We start from the raw sequence: 18,557 nt of genomic DNA, 5'->3' as shown, positions 1-18,557 counted from the left end.
CTGTTCAGTTTTCAGTTAATCGTATGTACTGAATGGGCCAAATCATAAAATAGTATGTTGCAACTTAAAACAACAATACAACATGTTACAATATTATACAACTATAGTCTGTAATATAATGTAGGTAATTAATTGATCTTTGAAAATTAATTGAATACAGTTAACAAACAGATTAATGTGATAATTAAAGTATTGCATGTTCTATGAAGTTCATCTTTTTATCAATTTGAGATACTAAAATACTTGAGTCTGTTACTAGCCTGTATTATAATGATCCCGCCAATAACAATAGCCATATTACTGTGATTTCGTTTTTTATGAAAACAATTTTTAATTTCTTTGCCGTTAGTTTGAGACCAAAGTTCGTTAGCCAGGACTCCATTTTATTTGATATCGTCATTAATATTTTCTCCAAGCTGAAGAATTGCACTAGTACAAACGCCATTGACAAAGGCAAGGTACTCTACTCTATATGGTAATGGCATTCTCAAGAGGTCATCATATAACATGTTCCACAGAGTTGGTCCTAGCACTGAACCCTGTAGGACACCACGTATTGACATTACTATTCGTATTTTACAACCGTAAAAATTGTACTAAACGCTTTGATCTTAAAAATAATGATCGACAACAAGTAAGCAGATGCGGAGAAGAATTCTTAGTTATTTAAGACCACTATCCTGCATCTTAAAGCATTTTTTAAAACTTTCCCTAAGTTTCCATTATAGATACTATGTATACGATGGTCTTCCATCTGTCTTGTTTTTTTTCCAGTTAAAAGTGACTCTAACGAAGGAAATTTATTCATGTAAGCAGAGCCTAAAATACTGTTTTCCTTCAAAATCAAAATGCGTCCCATGAATGTCAAATGTGTGTTAAAAGTTCTATAACGTGTTTTTAGTTTTGATTGTAGAAATAAATAATAACAAGCATTTAGGAATTTCAACACAATTTAAAATATTTTGAACTTATACTTGGATTTATTTTATGTATCAGTATCATATAAAAATATTAATGTGTAAGGTAAGAGGTAAGCAGTACATACAAGAGGAAGGATTTTGGGAGTTACAACTTCCACAAATTTTTTTTTGCTATAGAAATCTGTCAAAGCTCAAATATAACAGTTAAATTAATAACTGTGTGTCCTTAAATCAGATGTATTCTAGGCCCTGCATGTAGGTTGATAAATTTAATATAATATTTAAAAGAAAAATTGTTTAAAGCAGCGGATATTAAACTTTTGAAGTACGTTGATCCCCGATTAACAAACTTATTCAAAACTCGGGCCCCCTTACCATTTTTTAACTAAAAAACCTCATATTTGACAACCAGTAATAACTTCTACTACACGCAACACATCGTAAAGCATTTAAAACCAATATCAGTTGTTCATATGTACAAGAATTATATACAAGAAATGAATACAGTAGCGCTCTCTAACATTATTTTAAGGAGTGTTATGTATAAATATTTATATTTTATATATAATATATGAAAAATATATCAGAAATTGTTCTTTTTACTGGAAAATGGCCAGCTTCTTTCTATCTTGTTATTATACAACAACTAAAGTTTTGTTATTTTTCTCTAATTATAGTTACATTTAATGTGTTAGTACAATTTAATTTCATACGTTTCCTAAATACAGTCCGCTGAGTTAAAAGTAATTATGAGAGAAGGTAGATAACCGAACAGCTATAATAATTAAATTTATGATTTAGGGTTATTAAGAGAACTTACAACGAATATTTGTGTACAAAAGCTGTATACAGAATAATGAATATGAATAATACCATAATTTCTATTCGTTTTCATTAATTATCATCTTTATATAATTTAAAAAAAGAGTCGATTTTCGATTTTGTCAAAATGTTTTACTGGGATTAACAATATATTAAGTAGGTAGGTATATTAATTTTAATCAGTATACTAAGGTAAGTAAATAAAGAAATAGATAGGTACGATTATTAAAAAAGTTATTAACAGTTTTACATATTTTCCGGTTTTCAGAATTATCTACATTGTTAATCATAATTAATAATAATTTGTGTTATTTAAATTATAATATATTATTCTTGTATTACGCCTATGCATTTTAATTAAGTACTAATTTATGAAAATATATTTTTAATTGTTTTTATATTTGTTTAAATATTAATTTTAAATTAAAAATGTAAAATTAAAACAATTCACGGTTTTAATTATAAATAAAGTGAATAGTGATATTGCTTTGTATACGTAATAATGTAAATAATTTTTATATTTCGACAAAAAATATAATTTTTGTATATCGCCTACGCATTTGAATATGTTTGCAATCAAAAACGAAATTTGTTTCTAAATTAGGATGATTATAAAAGTAAAATGCAAAAGTAAAAGTTAAAAAATAACTTACTATTATTAGGTAATAATTAAAATAAATATTTTATATGAATATTTGTTTCGAACACTAACTTTATTCAATCAAACAGAATAAAAATAACTTTTAACTTCACACAATTTAAATCTTACATACCAATCTTTCATCTAATTATTTGTTAGTAAGTATTTATTAAAATATTATAAAATGTGCTATTGTATGATGGTCGATGATTACGGCGGTACTCGTATATACTATATCTGTATAATATTTTTTATACACGACTAAACGAGTATAACGTATAACAAGTATACCATATTACCATGTATTACGAAGAAACATTAATTATATTAATTGAAAATAAAATAATGATTTTATTGTATATTTGTATAACATTTTATGGCATAAAAATAGAAACAAAATACCGTGTATTAACAATTATTGGCAATTGGCATGGACTTTTCAATTACATTGTTATACACGAATATTATTGATTAAAATTTATATTAAATCAATATTTGTCTTCAATTTATTTATTGCATTTTAATATGATTTTTTTTTCAAAATATAAATTACCTATTTGATCTTTGTTTTTTCATATTCGTATCTTATCAAAGTTCTAAATAGATAGAAGTATGACAAGCGAAGACGGTATCAGTCAAGGTTAATATAAATAATAAATAAATATATATATATATATATATTAATATACAGTGAAACCTATTTGGAGGTGTTCGGTATTTAGAGGGAGAAATATAATATTAACATAATAAAAAATTGAAATTTTAATTAAAAAATGTATGTATTTATTTAGTTATTTATACATAAACGATAAATTATATATGTTATATACATAGGTACATAGTAAATTTAATTTATCTGTATGTATTTTTAAAAATGCAAACGTAAAAAGATAAAAAAATTGTTTATATAAAAATTAAAACTAACATATATTAAAAAAATCAGTTATTTTAGAGTTTAGATTGTTTAGTATTTTGATACGAAGTCGATTTGTATGTTAATGCATTTTCTAATTCCACAAATTTACGATAAAAATATTTAAAATCAAAATTTAATATGCTATAAAAGTGTCCGGTATTTAGAGGTTTTCCTATAGAAAAGTAGTGAAAATGTCCGCTATTTAAAAGGTGTCCGTTAAAGGAGGTTTCACTGTGTATTTATTTATATTGACCATGGGTATCAGTGGCGTGCTCTTGGGGGGGTGAGTGGGTCAAGAAGATCATATCCTCTTTTTTTGGACTATATTTTTTTTAAATATTATACAAATATAGTAACAATAGTCAATAAATTGTCAAAAATATTTTATTGTTATTTAAATTTGAAAGGTATGATAAATTAACAAAAGTGGCGCAAGAAAGGAGTAGGTATAGTTTAAAAACTATAATAATAAAAAAATCTAAATAAATTAAATAAATAAATAAATTAATTAATATTAATATTAATATTAATATTAATTATTATTAATTAATAAATTAATCTAAAGATTACATCCACCACGGCCCCGTGAGAAATAAAAAATTAATATCTCATTGACCTCTTCTCCTCTCGAAAAAACTGAGCACGCCTCGACGCCGCGTGACGGCGTGACATACTTGTCATAATACATGAGTGTATATGATATTATTATCTATGTAAATGTCTCAGCACTGGGAAAACGATTTATTTAGTCTTTTGTTTTGACGTACTTGTGTGTTGTTTATTATTTGTACGTAAGTTGATAATTAATAAATAAGGTAATTTAATTATTTTTGTTGCCATCTTAGTAGCCAATCACATTTTTATTTATTTTTATCATTATCTTTGTAGTACATTTTATGTGTATATAGGCTACATCATCAAAACATATGATTTCTTAAATTGCATACAACACTTACACAATTTAAATTAAATTAGTAGTAGTTTTTAGTAGTATGTAAAATGATTAATAAATTAAAATCTTGATGTATAGTGGCATTTTTACTATAGGCGTTATATAAATTATAAATTAAAGTAATAATGAAAAAGTGACATTTTACGGCCTGTGGAACAAAATGGTATTATATTATCTGTTCGCAAACGTGTTAAAAAATAAATATATACTTTAATATTTTTTATGTTATATTTTTTACTGATATACGTATGATAGTATTGCATGATAGGAAATTTCAGGGTCTTACGTAAATTCATATATAATTAATATTAATTTATCAACAAAACGTAAACAAATTTAAAATTTAATATATGTGATAATATGCATAAATTATTTTTGTTAGGCGCAAGGACAATGCAATTATTAACCGAGTATTTCTGTTTCAAATTGTAATAAATAATAACAAATACATACCTAGAAATGGCTGGAATACAGAATAGTTTCCCAGAGAGTTAAATTGTACTATTTTAGTATGTGTATGGAATATATTTTTTAAATATATTAATATACAACTCAAAGCAATTGAAAGCTTTAACGATTTTTATTTATAATTACGCATTTAAATAAAAAAAAGAATACGTCAAATTTAATCGATTCCTCGAAAATGGAAATAATGGAAATAATAATTGTATTATTGCAAATATAAATAGTTTTGTTTTTATATTTTGATAAAATGTTCAGTGTTGGTTCTGTAAAACTTAAATAAAATATTATTACGCCATATCACCATGTTCTAACTATAGATTATAATAAATTCAATTTTACAAAATGGTAAATAAGTCGGGCAATTATTTTTAAAGCCCAAACGTAAATGTTCTACACTGCAAAAGTCATTTTCAATAACAATGAATTTATTATAAATGATAGTCTTTACTGTTTTTATTTCATATTGTTTACAGATTAAATTTATATGTTATATACTGTTATTTATATTTTATTTTAACCTTAGATACTATACGAAATTATTATTGTGAATAATTACTAGTATTCTATGTATCCGTATAATAATATAATAACTGAGTGAACATTTTTATTACAATTATTATTATTTTTTTTTTTATTAAACATTGAAGAGGATTTTTGTAAGAGAGAATAAAAAAGCTGTATTATAATTTAATGATTAAGCATATTATATATTACGTAATACGTTAAATGAATAAAAAAAAAGGAAAATTGTTTAATATAACATACCTGCTCGTATAATTAACATTATTTTAAATATTTTATAATTTACTCGTACTGTATCACATATTATTCAACTAAAACTGTACTTGTATATCCACAGGATATTTTCGAAAAATGCCTGTTAATTTTAGTAAACGATATTGTAATTCAAAATTGATGTATCTATAAATTGTATATTTATATACAATTTATAATATATTTATTATTTCTCACTCATATTTAATTTCAATTTATTATTCATTATAAGAAATTTGACAAATGAATATTAATTCCGAATTTTTTAACATTAAACTAATTTTTAGATTCTGACGATATGAGGAATGAATTGATTTTACAATAATGTATGTTTTTTTTATTTTTGTGTCTCTCATCACGTTTTGGAGTAGAAATAATGCTTTGATTTTTCACTTAAGCCCCTCTTTAAAAAGAAAAATTCATCTAGTTGGTACTTTGAGTGGTCAGAAGTAAAAAGTAGTTTTCAAAAACGATACGAAAAACCCTAAAAAAGTAACAGGAAAACGGAAATTTTTACGCATAATTAGTTTTTGACAAAATCGATTTTTTTATTTTACTGTAACTCAAAAACGAATCATTGTAAATACTTGAAATTTTCACCAAATGTTTATACTGACGTTTTATATTTATGATTCAATTTTAAAAATATTTTGACTTTGTTTAAGCTATTTATATACAATTGAAATTTTCGATTTTTCTAAATTTTTTTTTTTTTGTAATACCTATAAAATCTTTAAAATTTAATAGAAGGTTTATTATAAGTTGTACTTACCGCAGTAAAAAAAAATAAAAAATCGTTAGTCACAATTATTTCTTATATAAGCATTTAAAGTTCAAATGTTTACAAAATATGTTAAAATCGTGAAAATTTGCAAGGAAATTTGAAGTTGAAAATTCGTAAAATTTTTGTGATTTATACATAAAGTTAAAAAATCCAAAACAAGGTTACATAAGTGTTCTTTCAAGTACCTAGGTAACTTTAAAAAAAATTCTAGCGTTAATTTAGTAAAAATTTTATGAGCGTATGAAATTTAATTTTTTACGAAATCGCGTAAAATAACGATATATTACAATTTAAATATAGGTAATAATATAATATATCCTAGTAATTATCCTAGATAGACAAATCAACTCCGTTCAGAATCGATTTTCGTATACAATGATACCTGTTATTGCATTCAAATTTAACACATCCATTATAGTGACCTATTTTTCATCTCTACTATACAGCAGAGCGATACCCACTTGCCCACACTATTTATTTATTTACTTTTTTAATTATCAAAACCATATGTTTTTTTTTCTTGAAATTTCTTACTCACACATTCTGTTCTTTATTAATCTTAACTACTTAGAAAATGTCGAATAATTATATTGTAGGAACGATTTAACGTTAAATAAAGGTAATATATTTTTATTTCATATATTTATTATTTTTATACTTTTTAAATGTGCTTTTAGTATTCCAAATTGTAATTAAGGTTAATTACATAAAATAATTAAAATATTTAAAAAAATGTCTACTTTGTTTTAATTGTATTATTACTTATTATTCCCTATGAAAGCGTATAATACTTCAATAGAGTGTACTCCATTTGCAGCCATCTTTTGAATGCGTTACGTCAAAGTGAATGAAATTTTACGTTTTTGTTTTTAATACTATTAGGTATAATATAGTATTCTGCATGTTTAGGATTGTAGGGGTTATTGGAGGAATACCGAAGTTGGTAATATTGTAATATTATAATTAACTTTATTATAATAAGAGTTAAAATGTATTCTAAAAATATAATAACTGAGTATATATAACGATAATAATCAGTGTATATTTATATAATATAATTACGGTAATATATTAGTGAAATGATTTTTCGAAAAACTTTAGTGTTGAAAACTTATTCGGGATCAATATTTTAACTACTCTTTAATTACTCTTTTGCGCGCAAAAATTATTAATTATGAAAATCAATTTTCGGGTAGAACCTAAGTATTAAACACTGAATAGTTAAAATGTACCTATACATTATATCACCAAGATAACCTGCAAATAGTAATAATAAAATATAGTACAAACTGTAAAAGTTTAGTTTGGCCACGATGTCTGCATCGATGGACGGCAACAAATACACATATAGACAATACCTCAGAGTGTAAATACATACTACACTTTTATATAGTTTTCTCTTTCAATGTTTTCAATATTTTTGAAGTACAGAAACTCACATGTTGGTAAATGTTTATCCTGTATTATTTTACTTTTTTTTTATTAGTGTATACCTGGAAATGTGTACAAACTAAAAAAGACATTATAGAAAACTTTTAAAAAGTTCCTATAAATTAGTGCACGAACGAGTCGTAAAATTGTGTTTGACTGAACTGTAGTTAAGCAAATGAGCAATAAGTGGTTAGAGTAAAATAAAGTTTGAGTACCTAGGTATTATAATATATAATATTAAGACCTATATATCGGTACTTACTGGCTTAGATATGAATTGATTGAAGGACGAATGACCACTTATAAACTTCAGTTTTAAAACATAGTTATATTTACACATGAGACTCAGTCAATATTATCAATATTATAATAGTAAAAGAAGCAATAATAATGTTTTATCACAACTCCTATTATTATATTATTGGTGGAAATTGGGGAAGGTTAAAATTTAAATTAAAAAGTTTTTCAAGCCCCCTTAAAAATATTTAATTATTATTCCTAAATAACTTTATACTGGCCAAAGAAATTATTTTTGAACATTTTCTTTGTAAAAGAGTAATATTTTATTTATTTATGCATATGTGATATGACAAATATTTTAGTTGAAAAATATGTTCATAATTTATTATTAACTGTTTGTGTAAACACCTGCCACCTATTATTATATTTTTCAAATCATGAATAAATACGTAGGAAAAAACACAGTCAATGAAATGTTATAGTAGTAGTATTATAAACAAATTTTGGTTATTATTAGTATTACTTACCTACCGTAATATTGATTGAATTTTGTTGATTAATTTTTTCCATAGACATTTTATTTATTACATTTTTAATATTTAATTATAATAATAATAATAATAATAAATATAATGTTTATACTGTATTATGTTATTGCTTTTGAGTTAATACTACCTTACCGTAAACCAGCGTGTTTAAGTTCTTGTAGGTAGATAACATCTAAAAATGAATCTACATATTTAAAAAATGTTATAACGTAAAGCAAAATACATAATAATATATATGTAAAAGTTTTATGTCACCACGGATATAGTTTTTAAATTATAACACAATAATGAATATTGTTATTGATCGGTTAGATATGTAATTTCGTCTAAATTTGAACTGCTTATAAATAATAATTTTTTTTGATTTTTTTAGGTCCAGTATGAACTGTTTATGATGAATATTGTATAAACAAGAGTTATAAAAATTGGAGATTTTATAAATTAGAAACCATTACAAAATAGAAATTTTTACTTTTTACCCTACCTCCCAAAGTATCAACTTAATCTAATTTGCTACCAGAAACCACGCCTTAAGTTGAAATCTTAAGCATTATTACGTCACAAAAAACGTATTTTTGGTATATTATTTGTTATGCAATTATTGTAGTAATGTATTTTTCAAATTAAGCGATCTTGCAATCTAATTTTTTGAATTTAGATATTTTAAAAAGGTTAGTTCGCCTCCTTCTTGCAAAATTATACTGATTGTAATCCTATAATATTTTTATCAGTAATTTGCACTTTTTATTTTATGCTGATTTGATAACTTATTACTTATTACTTTAGATATAATTTTAAATAAATTATAGATTATAATATATTATTTTATTATTAATATATATTATGGGAAAAATCTTGGCTTATTTTAAAGGGGTGCTATTTATCCACTTCTCAAAAATGCCACTGGGCAGTGCGGGAACTTACATATACATAGTTACATACTAAATATTTTATACACATGTATTATACAGCACCATTTTTAAATTTTAATGACATGTTTTATAGTACGATCGTATCAACGTATGAAATTTAAGTGTGTGTGACCCTATACTAAAAATAATAATAACATACTGTATAATGTATGTGCTATTGGTACTCGTTCATTGTGATATATAAAGATTGACACAGTATTTTATTTTATGGGTTTATTTGTGAAGTATTTTATTAGTTCCTATTTTTTTTTCGTATTGTTGTTATTAGAACCAATGAACATCTTAAATTTTATATTTAAATCTACATTAAATATTTATTATTTAATTTAAAACTCAATTTATTTAAAAAGATTTAAAAACACATTTTTTTTTTACAAATAAATTTAGTTTATAAAAACACACTTGTTAATAGTTCTTAATATAAAATTTATAATTTTAAATTGGTTAATTTTAGATTCTGAGCGCAGCGACGATTGTATTGATTTTACAATGATATGTGTGTTTATTTGAGCACGGATTATATTAGGAATATTTTCCTGGTAGTAAATCAGTACAATATCCTTCTGATAGTAAATTTAATCTAGTTAGGTATTTTTAAAAACAATTGGGGAAAAAAAATTAAAATACTAATAAAAAAACGGAAATTTTTATGTTAATCTAGTTTTTGACAAAATCGAAAATTGTTATTATTTTTTATAATTCAAAAACAAATAGTCGTAGATCTTTGAAAGCTTGAAATTTCTACAAAATTATTCGTATAATTCATTTATGCATTTACTATACGACATAATATATTTATATATGATATAATTTTCATTATATAGTTTTTTTTTTTTATGTACGATTACATTTTTGTATATAAGTAAAATATCTTGAATAATTATTATATGTTTTTAGTAAACTTTTATTGAAATCGTAGTCACAAAAATCCTCGATAGTAAACAAAAATATAGAATTGTTAATATTAATAACTTAAGCTTGAAAATGTAATGCATGTTTTATATCAATTTTTTTATTACAATTATCCAAATAATTACGAGTAGGAAATAGTAGAATATATTATATTTGATAAAAAGTGGATATCCCCAATCATTTTTTTTTATAGACGTCTAAAGTTAACATTTTTATGACATTATTTAAGAAAAACAACCAATTTTCGTTATTTTATTATAATTTAGAAACTTGATACGCTTTGTTTATGAATTGTGACTAGATATATTATTAAATATTTACTATACCTAAACAATGACATTTTTCAAAATATTTAGATTAATTTTAAGTTTCTGGCTATTTATATCAGTATAATATCATGAACCCATGAACCTATTGGCTATTCACACTATTATATACGGTTAGTTTGTATTGATTCAAAAGTGAATAAAAATAATATGTATGATATTTATGTATATACTACAAAAATTTATAATAATTAATAATAAACTTTTTGAAAAATATTAATTCAATCTACCATAACCGGTCCGTATTACTAATTGTATAAATTATTATTATAATGTCAATACGTATATAAAACTGGCTGTTTGACTCCGTTCAAAATAGTTTTTTATATTATACAATGACTTATCATTTAATTTTAGTTTAATTTACAGGTTTACAGCAGAGACGCAGAGTTGTTATCTACTTCTTTTTTTTTAAATTTGCAAATATGTATTATAATTTAGATTTTTTTTCGTAGTTAGTGAGTTATGTGCGACGAAATTTCTCATACACGAGTTATGTCTCAATTGTTTTATTAAGTTTTATAAAAGTTTTTTATTTTTATTTTTTATTGACAAATTTACAATCTGTATTCGGTAACACAATAAGTAAAATAGACGATTAACATAAGTACATAACACATACGTAAATACGTGATATATATAAAAAAAAAAACAACACATAAAGCATATGCTGAAGGAAATCATCCAGCGATGGTACCCTCTGTATAAAAGTTATAAGCTGATAAATTCAAATCGATATTTAAACAAGAATATAATATGTGGTTTCGTCAATTTTCATTTTTCTTGTAATGATCCTATTAATTGTACCTAATGGACAAATTTCTCAATGTGAATTTATAAAAAAATGTTTTATTTAACTGTTTTCCTAATGTGTAATATTATGAATAATAAATTGTTGTGTAGTTTTGTTTATTTTATATTTATATAAGTTAAACGAAACTTGTGTAACCCGAAAAAATACCGAGGGACACAAATCAGTATTTGGGACACAGCTTGTTTGCAGACTATTTTTTGATTCCAGTTGAAGTACTTTTTGCATTTTTTCACATATATTTATTTAGCATTCCTTATAAAATTAATAATTTTCAATCATTTTTTTACACAAGTATTTATACAATTTACAAGAATTTGGGATTTCTATTAGAATTATAGAATTATTCTATTAGAATATATATAAATCTTAAATACCATTATATCTATACATATTAGTATTTTTAATTTTTCAAACGGTATTAATGGTGTACAATAAATAAATATTATAGCCTATATGTATTGTAATTATAATTTAAACGAAAAAGTATAAAACTGTTATAGGTAATATAATGTTTATTGTAATGTTAACCTTAGTATAAGTTCTAAAACAAATTATTTAAAATATTATTTTGTGAGTAAGATTACTTAAAAATGTATCTATTCATGCTTTGGATTACAAAGATATTAAACGTATACAAATAATTAAAAATTCAATACCTTTTAAAGTTTTATGAAATGAAGTATATATACACCATTAACTATAACTCAACATACATACCAAGTTGAATTTTTCTTTTACAATACATATAATTAAATAATTAAAACGAAATAGATTTGAATTTTTTATGAAGTCTTTTTTAAATCGATCGAATAATATTCTAGAACAATTCGTACACTGATCGCGTGTATTGTTAGCTTAAGTTTGTATATTGACGACTGACACGATCGAGCATTTACCGCGAAAAACTACTAATACAATATGAATAAATAAAAAGTTGCTTGTTTAATTTTTTTGAAAATCAAATGGTTTGAAAATAAGATTCATATATTTAATATATTTAAGTGGTATTTATTTTGATGTAATGTTATTTACTTTTAAAGAGTGTATACAATATCCCTAAAAGCTTAATACAGCACTACAAGTACATTGTAATTATATATTTATATGTATGTATAGAACTGTTTTGATACTTTTCAAAAATAGCGAAGAAACACGCTTTGAAGCCATTTTACCTAGACATTCTATTCTCGAATACCCGAGAACTCATTTTCAAGAAAATTTCGCAGACATTTTACGGGTTCTCGAGTTATCAGTACCTTTAACAATCTTATTTTCCGTCGCGAATACCCGTAAAAAAGTGTCTCCTCGGTTATTATTGATTTCTATAATTATTTAAAAACTGAATCCATTCCGGGGGAAAATGTTATAAAAAAAAGTCATCGTAAACACTATAATATACCGCGAGTTCCTGTGCAGAATCGCACTCAAGTTTATGTTTACTGCAGTCAAATGTTTGTTATTTCAATTACACGCTGTTTCGACATAGTATAATATACTCGTTGATACATGTAAATATGATTTAACAGTTGTATAGCCATCCAGGACTTAGTCGTGTGCTTTATCTCGCGCTGGATGTGATATCATATTGTTAGCATAGGCCAACAGCGCACAACACAATGTAATAATTATATAACAGCGGTGAGGTGATTACGAAAACACGTGTATATTATTATAAATGCAAAGGAGTAGAACATTATAAGCAGTATTTAAATAGCTGTATTCGGTCGCTTCTACACATCGTTGGTGTGTACCACCTTAGCTATATTGTACCCATATAATATAATATTAATTATGTCACGCGATTCGAATAATAATACATGTGATTATAAACTATAATACCGTTGATTACGAATACTATCGTATTCGTAATCAATATAATATGCTAATACATATTTAAAAACGATACACAACAACGTAATAATATTGCATAGGTACTAACAAACACGATAATACAATATATTATAAGTTAATCGGCGAAAGAAGCGTTTCTACCGTATAACACGTCGTGACGTCCACATAAATTATATATAAATTAAATGATAAATTAAATACTGTCGCAGCTAAGGCTGAAGTATGCGTATATATAAGAGCTGCATAATATTATGTACAAATCTACTGAAAAAAAAAATGTATATAAATTAAAATCACGTCGTCGGGGTCGGATCGATTCAGACGACTACTACGACGACACCGGCGGCGGGCGTTTGTCTTTCCGGCACCGATTGTTGTTGTTGTTGTTGTTGTTGTTGCAGTTGTCGCGGTGTCGATGCGGCCGTGGTCGCGTTCGGTACGGTCGCCGCAGTTGTCGTCGAGGTCGTGATGTTCGCCACCGTTGCAGCCACCGCCGCCGTCGTCGTCGTCGTCGACGTCGCGGTTGCGGCCCCGGAGACGGCGGTGGTAGCGTCCGCGGCGGCGGCCGGGGTGGCCGCGGCCACGGGACTGTCGCGGTGTCCGACGTCTTGCGCGCCGTCTTCGCCGCCGTCGACGACCGTCAACTGACGGCGGTTGCCGTCGTGGTCCTCGGCAGCCGTGATCTGCACGGACGGCACCATTTTCGGCTTGAATCCGCCGTACTCGATGTAAACGACCTTTGTGCGCGGCGGCTTGGCCGGCGAATACCCACCGCCGCCGACTCTGTTGGACACAGCGCCGGACGACTGCTGCAACACGTACCGCGACTTCCGGCCGCCGCCGTAGTAGTTGCTGTTGTGTTGCGCGTAGAACGGCGCCGGCCGCCCGGGTTGCACCATCGACGACTTGACGTAGTACGTCCACGGCACCGGATATTGGGACGCCCACACCGGATGGCTGGGCCGGAACGGCGGCACCGGTTGGTGCTGCTTGCCCGCGGCGCCGACCGTCGGATCTTGGTCGTATTTGATCCCGATCACGTTGTCGCTTTCGCCGCCGTAGTCCGGCGACGGTTGTTTTTGTTGTTGATGCTGCGGCTGGTGGTGAGCGTAGAAACTACCTCCGCCGTTGTTGTTGATGACGTCGTACGCGGACGGCGATTGCGTCCTGCTGTTGCGCCGCGAAGTCGGTCTACCGCCGTCCCTGGCGCGGTAATAGTAGTTTGGCAGCTGTTGTTGTGGCGGATACTTGCCGGCGAAATTGTTGTGATAGTAGAACTGGCCACCGCCGTATTGCGCGGGTAGCGGCGAGTACACGATCGGCACGTTGTTGTTGAGCTGCTGTTGCTGTAGTTGTAGATGTTGCTGTTGTTGCTGTTGTTGTTGTTGTTGTTGTTGTTGTTGTTGTTGTTGTTGTTGTTGTTGTTGTTGTTGCTGCTGCTGTTGCTGCTGTTGTTGCTGTTGCTGTTGTTGCTTGCTGCTGCTGCTGCTGCTGTTGCTGTTGCGCAAGGTTCTGTTGATAGTAGTAATGATACGAATATTGCTGCTGCAATTGATCGTCGTCATCGTTGTTTTTATTGCCGAAGACATTGTTGTTATACAAGTACGAAAGGTGAAGTTGTTGATCGGGGGCCGAGGCCTGCTGTTGTACCTGTTGGATCGATGACGGTTGCTGCAGCTGTTCCGAGCCGAGTTCGGACGGCGGTTGTTGCTCGTTAGGTTTGGGTTGCCTTAGCTCCTGTTCGGGTTGTAGTAGTTCCGATTCCGGTTGCAGACTTCCGATATACTTGTACTCAGGTTGAGGCTGACGCAAGTGCGAATCGACGATGTGTTGTTCTGACGCGCTGGGCACGGGCACGATTTCGACCACTGTACGTTCTCGTCCGACGAGAGACGACAGCGAAGGCATCACCGAAATACTGTCGACGGCCATCGGCTGCTGCAGGGACGACGGTTGCGAAGGCCACACTGCGGACATTTGCGCAGAGGGCATCAACAACGGGGCCAACAGCAGTTGTTGTTGCTGTTGTCGATGCTTTTCGTCTTGTTGAACATTATTATCATTCAACTGGAGCTGTAACGATAGAATAAAACAGTTTTAATATGCGTTCTAATTTCTATATAAGATACATGGGTCTAGGACAAATCGGCGCGGCTTATTGAATAATATGAAACCATGTTTTGGTTTGGTTTTTTCCGATAACGTATTTTACAATGAAAACTCTATTACAACACACATATGATAAGAAGTAATCAACCATATAAATTATGGAGGCGCTTAGAACGTTCAAGCACTCCGTTTGTTCCCGGGCTTATCGTATTGTGCCGAAGTCAAAAGACGTTTATAAAACCAATCAGAAATAGTCGAAACGTTTATTCGCGCGTGAGTCGTTGTCGCGGCCTTTAAAGCTGCCGTCTGTCAACAGACCGGTACAATAATGTTATTATAAACGAGAAAGGCGGAAAAAAGTACCGACTCAAGCCGCCGCGTACATATAAGGATAACGTATACCTATAACGTATAGGTAAATACAGTAGGTAGCGACCTGTACCAGTACACGCGTTTAATATTATATACGTACATAATACACCTATATCGGCGGGCAGAGCCACCGCGTTCGTATATAGAAATCTCTCCGCGCGCGCACACAGACACACGAGCGAAAACAACTTTTGCGCGATCGTATTTTCGCGGTGTGTTTTCACTCGCGCTTTCTATACACACGACGGTGGCGGCCGCCGCAAAGTGTACACACACACACACACACACACACACACACACTAAAAAACATAACATACAAAAACCAGTCGGCGGTCTTTGACGCGATTCTTTGCACGCAGTCACACATGTGTATATACACTCGCACGACGGACATAACAACATATTATAACGAACTAGCCCGAGGGCGACTTGTGTGTTATTATAATCTCGCCGGTGGTGTAGCGCACACACGTGGGGCCGCCGCGTGTGTTTGTGTGCGCGCGCGCGCGCGACGTAAAGGGAAGACCGGTTTCGTGTCGAGCACACGCGCACACACGCACACTCGACCGCGCGACGATACACGTGTTGCGTGCACACTCGCGGACGTATATACGACGGGCCGCGGTGCGTTTAGCGCTGCAGGTAGTTTTCTAAACAGCATATAGGTGGCCGGGTATATTTAGTGGTACTGGTACGGTGGCCGCGGAGTGCCAGTAAGCAGTATTATTATTATACATTAGCGTGGAGCGACTCTCACTTTCTTTTCGGGGCCGCGCGGTTCGCACGTAAAAATCATATGCGCGGACGAGAGTTCGTGGAAACGCCGCCGCGCTCGGCTCTCTCGCGTCCCGCGCGATGAGAGAGAGAGAGCGCGCGCGCGCACACACACACACACACACACACACACACACACACACACACACACTCACACACAATAGGTAGCGACCGCGATGGGAACCCGAAATCGCGGAAATCGATATGACGTGGGCACGACGCGCGTACATGCCCATCAGAAAGTGGTGCGGGACACGGGTAAGCCATCTCGCTGCACCCGTTCCGGGGAATTCGACACGGCTGCACGAGAGGAGGACGCGCCAGCGGTCGCGGTCTGCGGCTTGCCGCGGCCACCACGGCGGCGAACTCGAGGTTTTTTTCACGCTGATGGTCCGATTTCCGACCCGCCCGTTCGCCCAAAAACCCGAACCTTCATAATTTCAACGGTATAATATATGCCTGTTGTAGCGAACACTAAATCGCGATTGCCCGCACCCGCCGACAACAACCCGTAAAAAAACTCAGAGCCGGTTACCCCGTTCACGGGAGCGGTTTTCGGGGCTCGCGCGTCGTGTCTGCAGACTCACCTTGTTTTGGCGATCGCCGTTTTCCGTCACCGCGGTCTGGGTGGTCGCGGACGATCGCGATTCCACCGACTCGGTGGCGGTCTCTTGCGACTGTGGTGGCGGCTGTGAGAACGTCACCGCTTCGGGTGACGGATCAACGGCGTCGGCAGGCTTTTCTATCGGTCGCGCTTGACTTTCGCCGGTTCCGGTGGCCGTGGCCACAGCGGCGGCCACTTGGACGGGAGCTACGGGTTCCGCGCTTGCTGCACAGCTGCAGCTCACCAACAGTATCGCCGCCACTGCAGCAGTCACTTGCAATAACGATGGCACGCAGTTGTGATAATGACCGCCACTGATTTTTTTCTGAAATGCAGTACGCGAACGCGTATATATTGTCAACAAAAATAATCATTTTCCGAAGATTACATATATGTATATATTTTTAAACGGAAATTCAACTCAATTTGAATAAGAGTTTATTTTTAAGATTTCATTAATCACTCGATCCGTGCCACGAGATTATACCGTAATAAAAAATTAGCGTACATGATCATAATGTAGGTATATAACTATTTTACAGATTGAATGATTAAAAAAATTTAATTATCGCGATCTATAGTAAGTCAAATATTTTTGGGTTTACTTGGTGCGAGCTAAGAATTTCTGGTCGCAATGTTTAAAATCTACAATTACGCTAGTGTCAGCGTTAGAGTTAACAGCTAGATGTACTCACCTTCGTCATTACCGTATCGACGTCGACTCCGCCGTTGTAGCCTGCACGCATCAAACCGGAAGTCATTTCACGATGATATTGTACTATCTTGTAAGATTTTACAGTCGTAAAGATCATCCTGAATAATCCTGTCTCGATGGATACCGTTGACTGTTCTTTGTCGTCACCGATGCCATTCACCGGGATTCAGCGAACACGACAAATGCTGTAAACGCAAAATGTTTCAAACTCAATAATTTCCATCAGATGATTAACATATAAATGACAGATAAAAATTATTACGTTATACGATGGGATTAAAGAAAATTATCGTTGCGACAATATTTGGTTTAAGTACTATCTGTAAGTTAGGGATTATTCTTGGGTTTGTTGTTGTTATCGTTGTTGATGTTGTTGTTGTTGTGGTTGTAGTTATAGTTGTTTTTGACGTTCGAGAGAGCACCGCGAGACTGCTGCGACCGAAAGTGGCTGATCGAAAACAAGCACTGTACGACGTCGTGTTACAGATCCTCACACTAAGGGTTTGCAGATTTAGCGTACGTGCGTAAACATCGAATACAAAACGAGTATGAACCGTAGTAGTGGTAGTACATAATAGCGTGTGCGTACGGAATAATATAAGAAAGTGTACTCGAGAGAGAGATGGCTGGCTGAAACTCTCACTACACTTACTGTA

The 18,557-nt window shown here is 31.3% G+C and overlaps 1 protein-coding gene across 1 annotated transcript; it reads right to left on the bottom strand.

The window, feature by feature from the left end:
• Nucleotides 1–13,115: 13,115 nt before the first annotated feature.
• Nucleotides 13,116–18,557, bottom strand: LOC113558746 (mediator of RNA polymerase II transcription subunit 15-like). Its single transcript, XM_026964273.1, has 5 exons — nt 18,164–18,557; nt 17,882–18,086; nt 17,170–17,511; nt 14,801–15,400; nt 13,116–14,766 (listed from the first exon to the last, which is right to left on the bottom strand). Exons 2-5 carry the CDS (start codon nt 17,996–17,998, stop codon nt 13,645–13,647), a joined length of 2,181 nt encoding a protein of 726 aa, XP_026820074.1. The 5' UTR covers nt 17,999–18,086; nt 18,164–18,557; the 3' UTR covers nt 13,116–13,644.

Source organism: Rhopalosiphum maidis, chromosome 3, assembly GCF_003676215.2.
Source record: "Rhopalosiphum maidis isolate BTI-1 chromosome 3, ASM367621v3, whole genome shotgun sequence".
Lineage (NCBI taxonomy): Eukaryota > Metazoa > Arthropoda > Insecta > Hemiptera > Aphididae > Rhopalosiphum > Rhopalosiphum maidis.
This window is presented reverse-complemented; position numbering and strand designations above follow the sequence as displayed.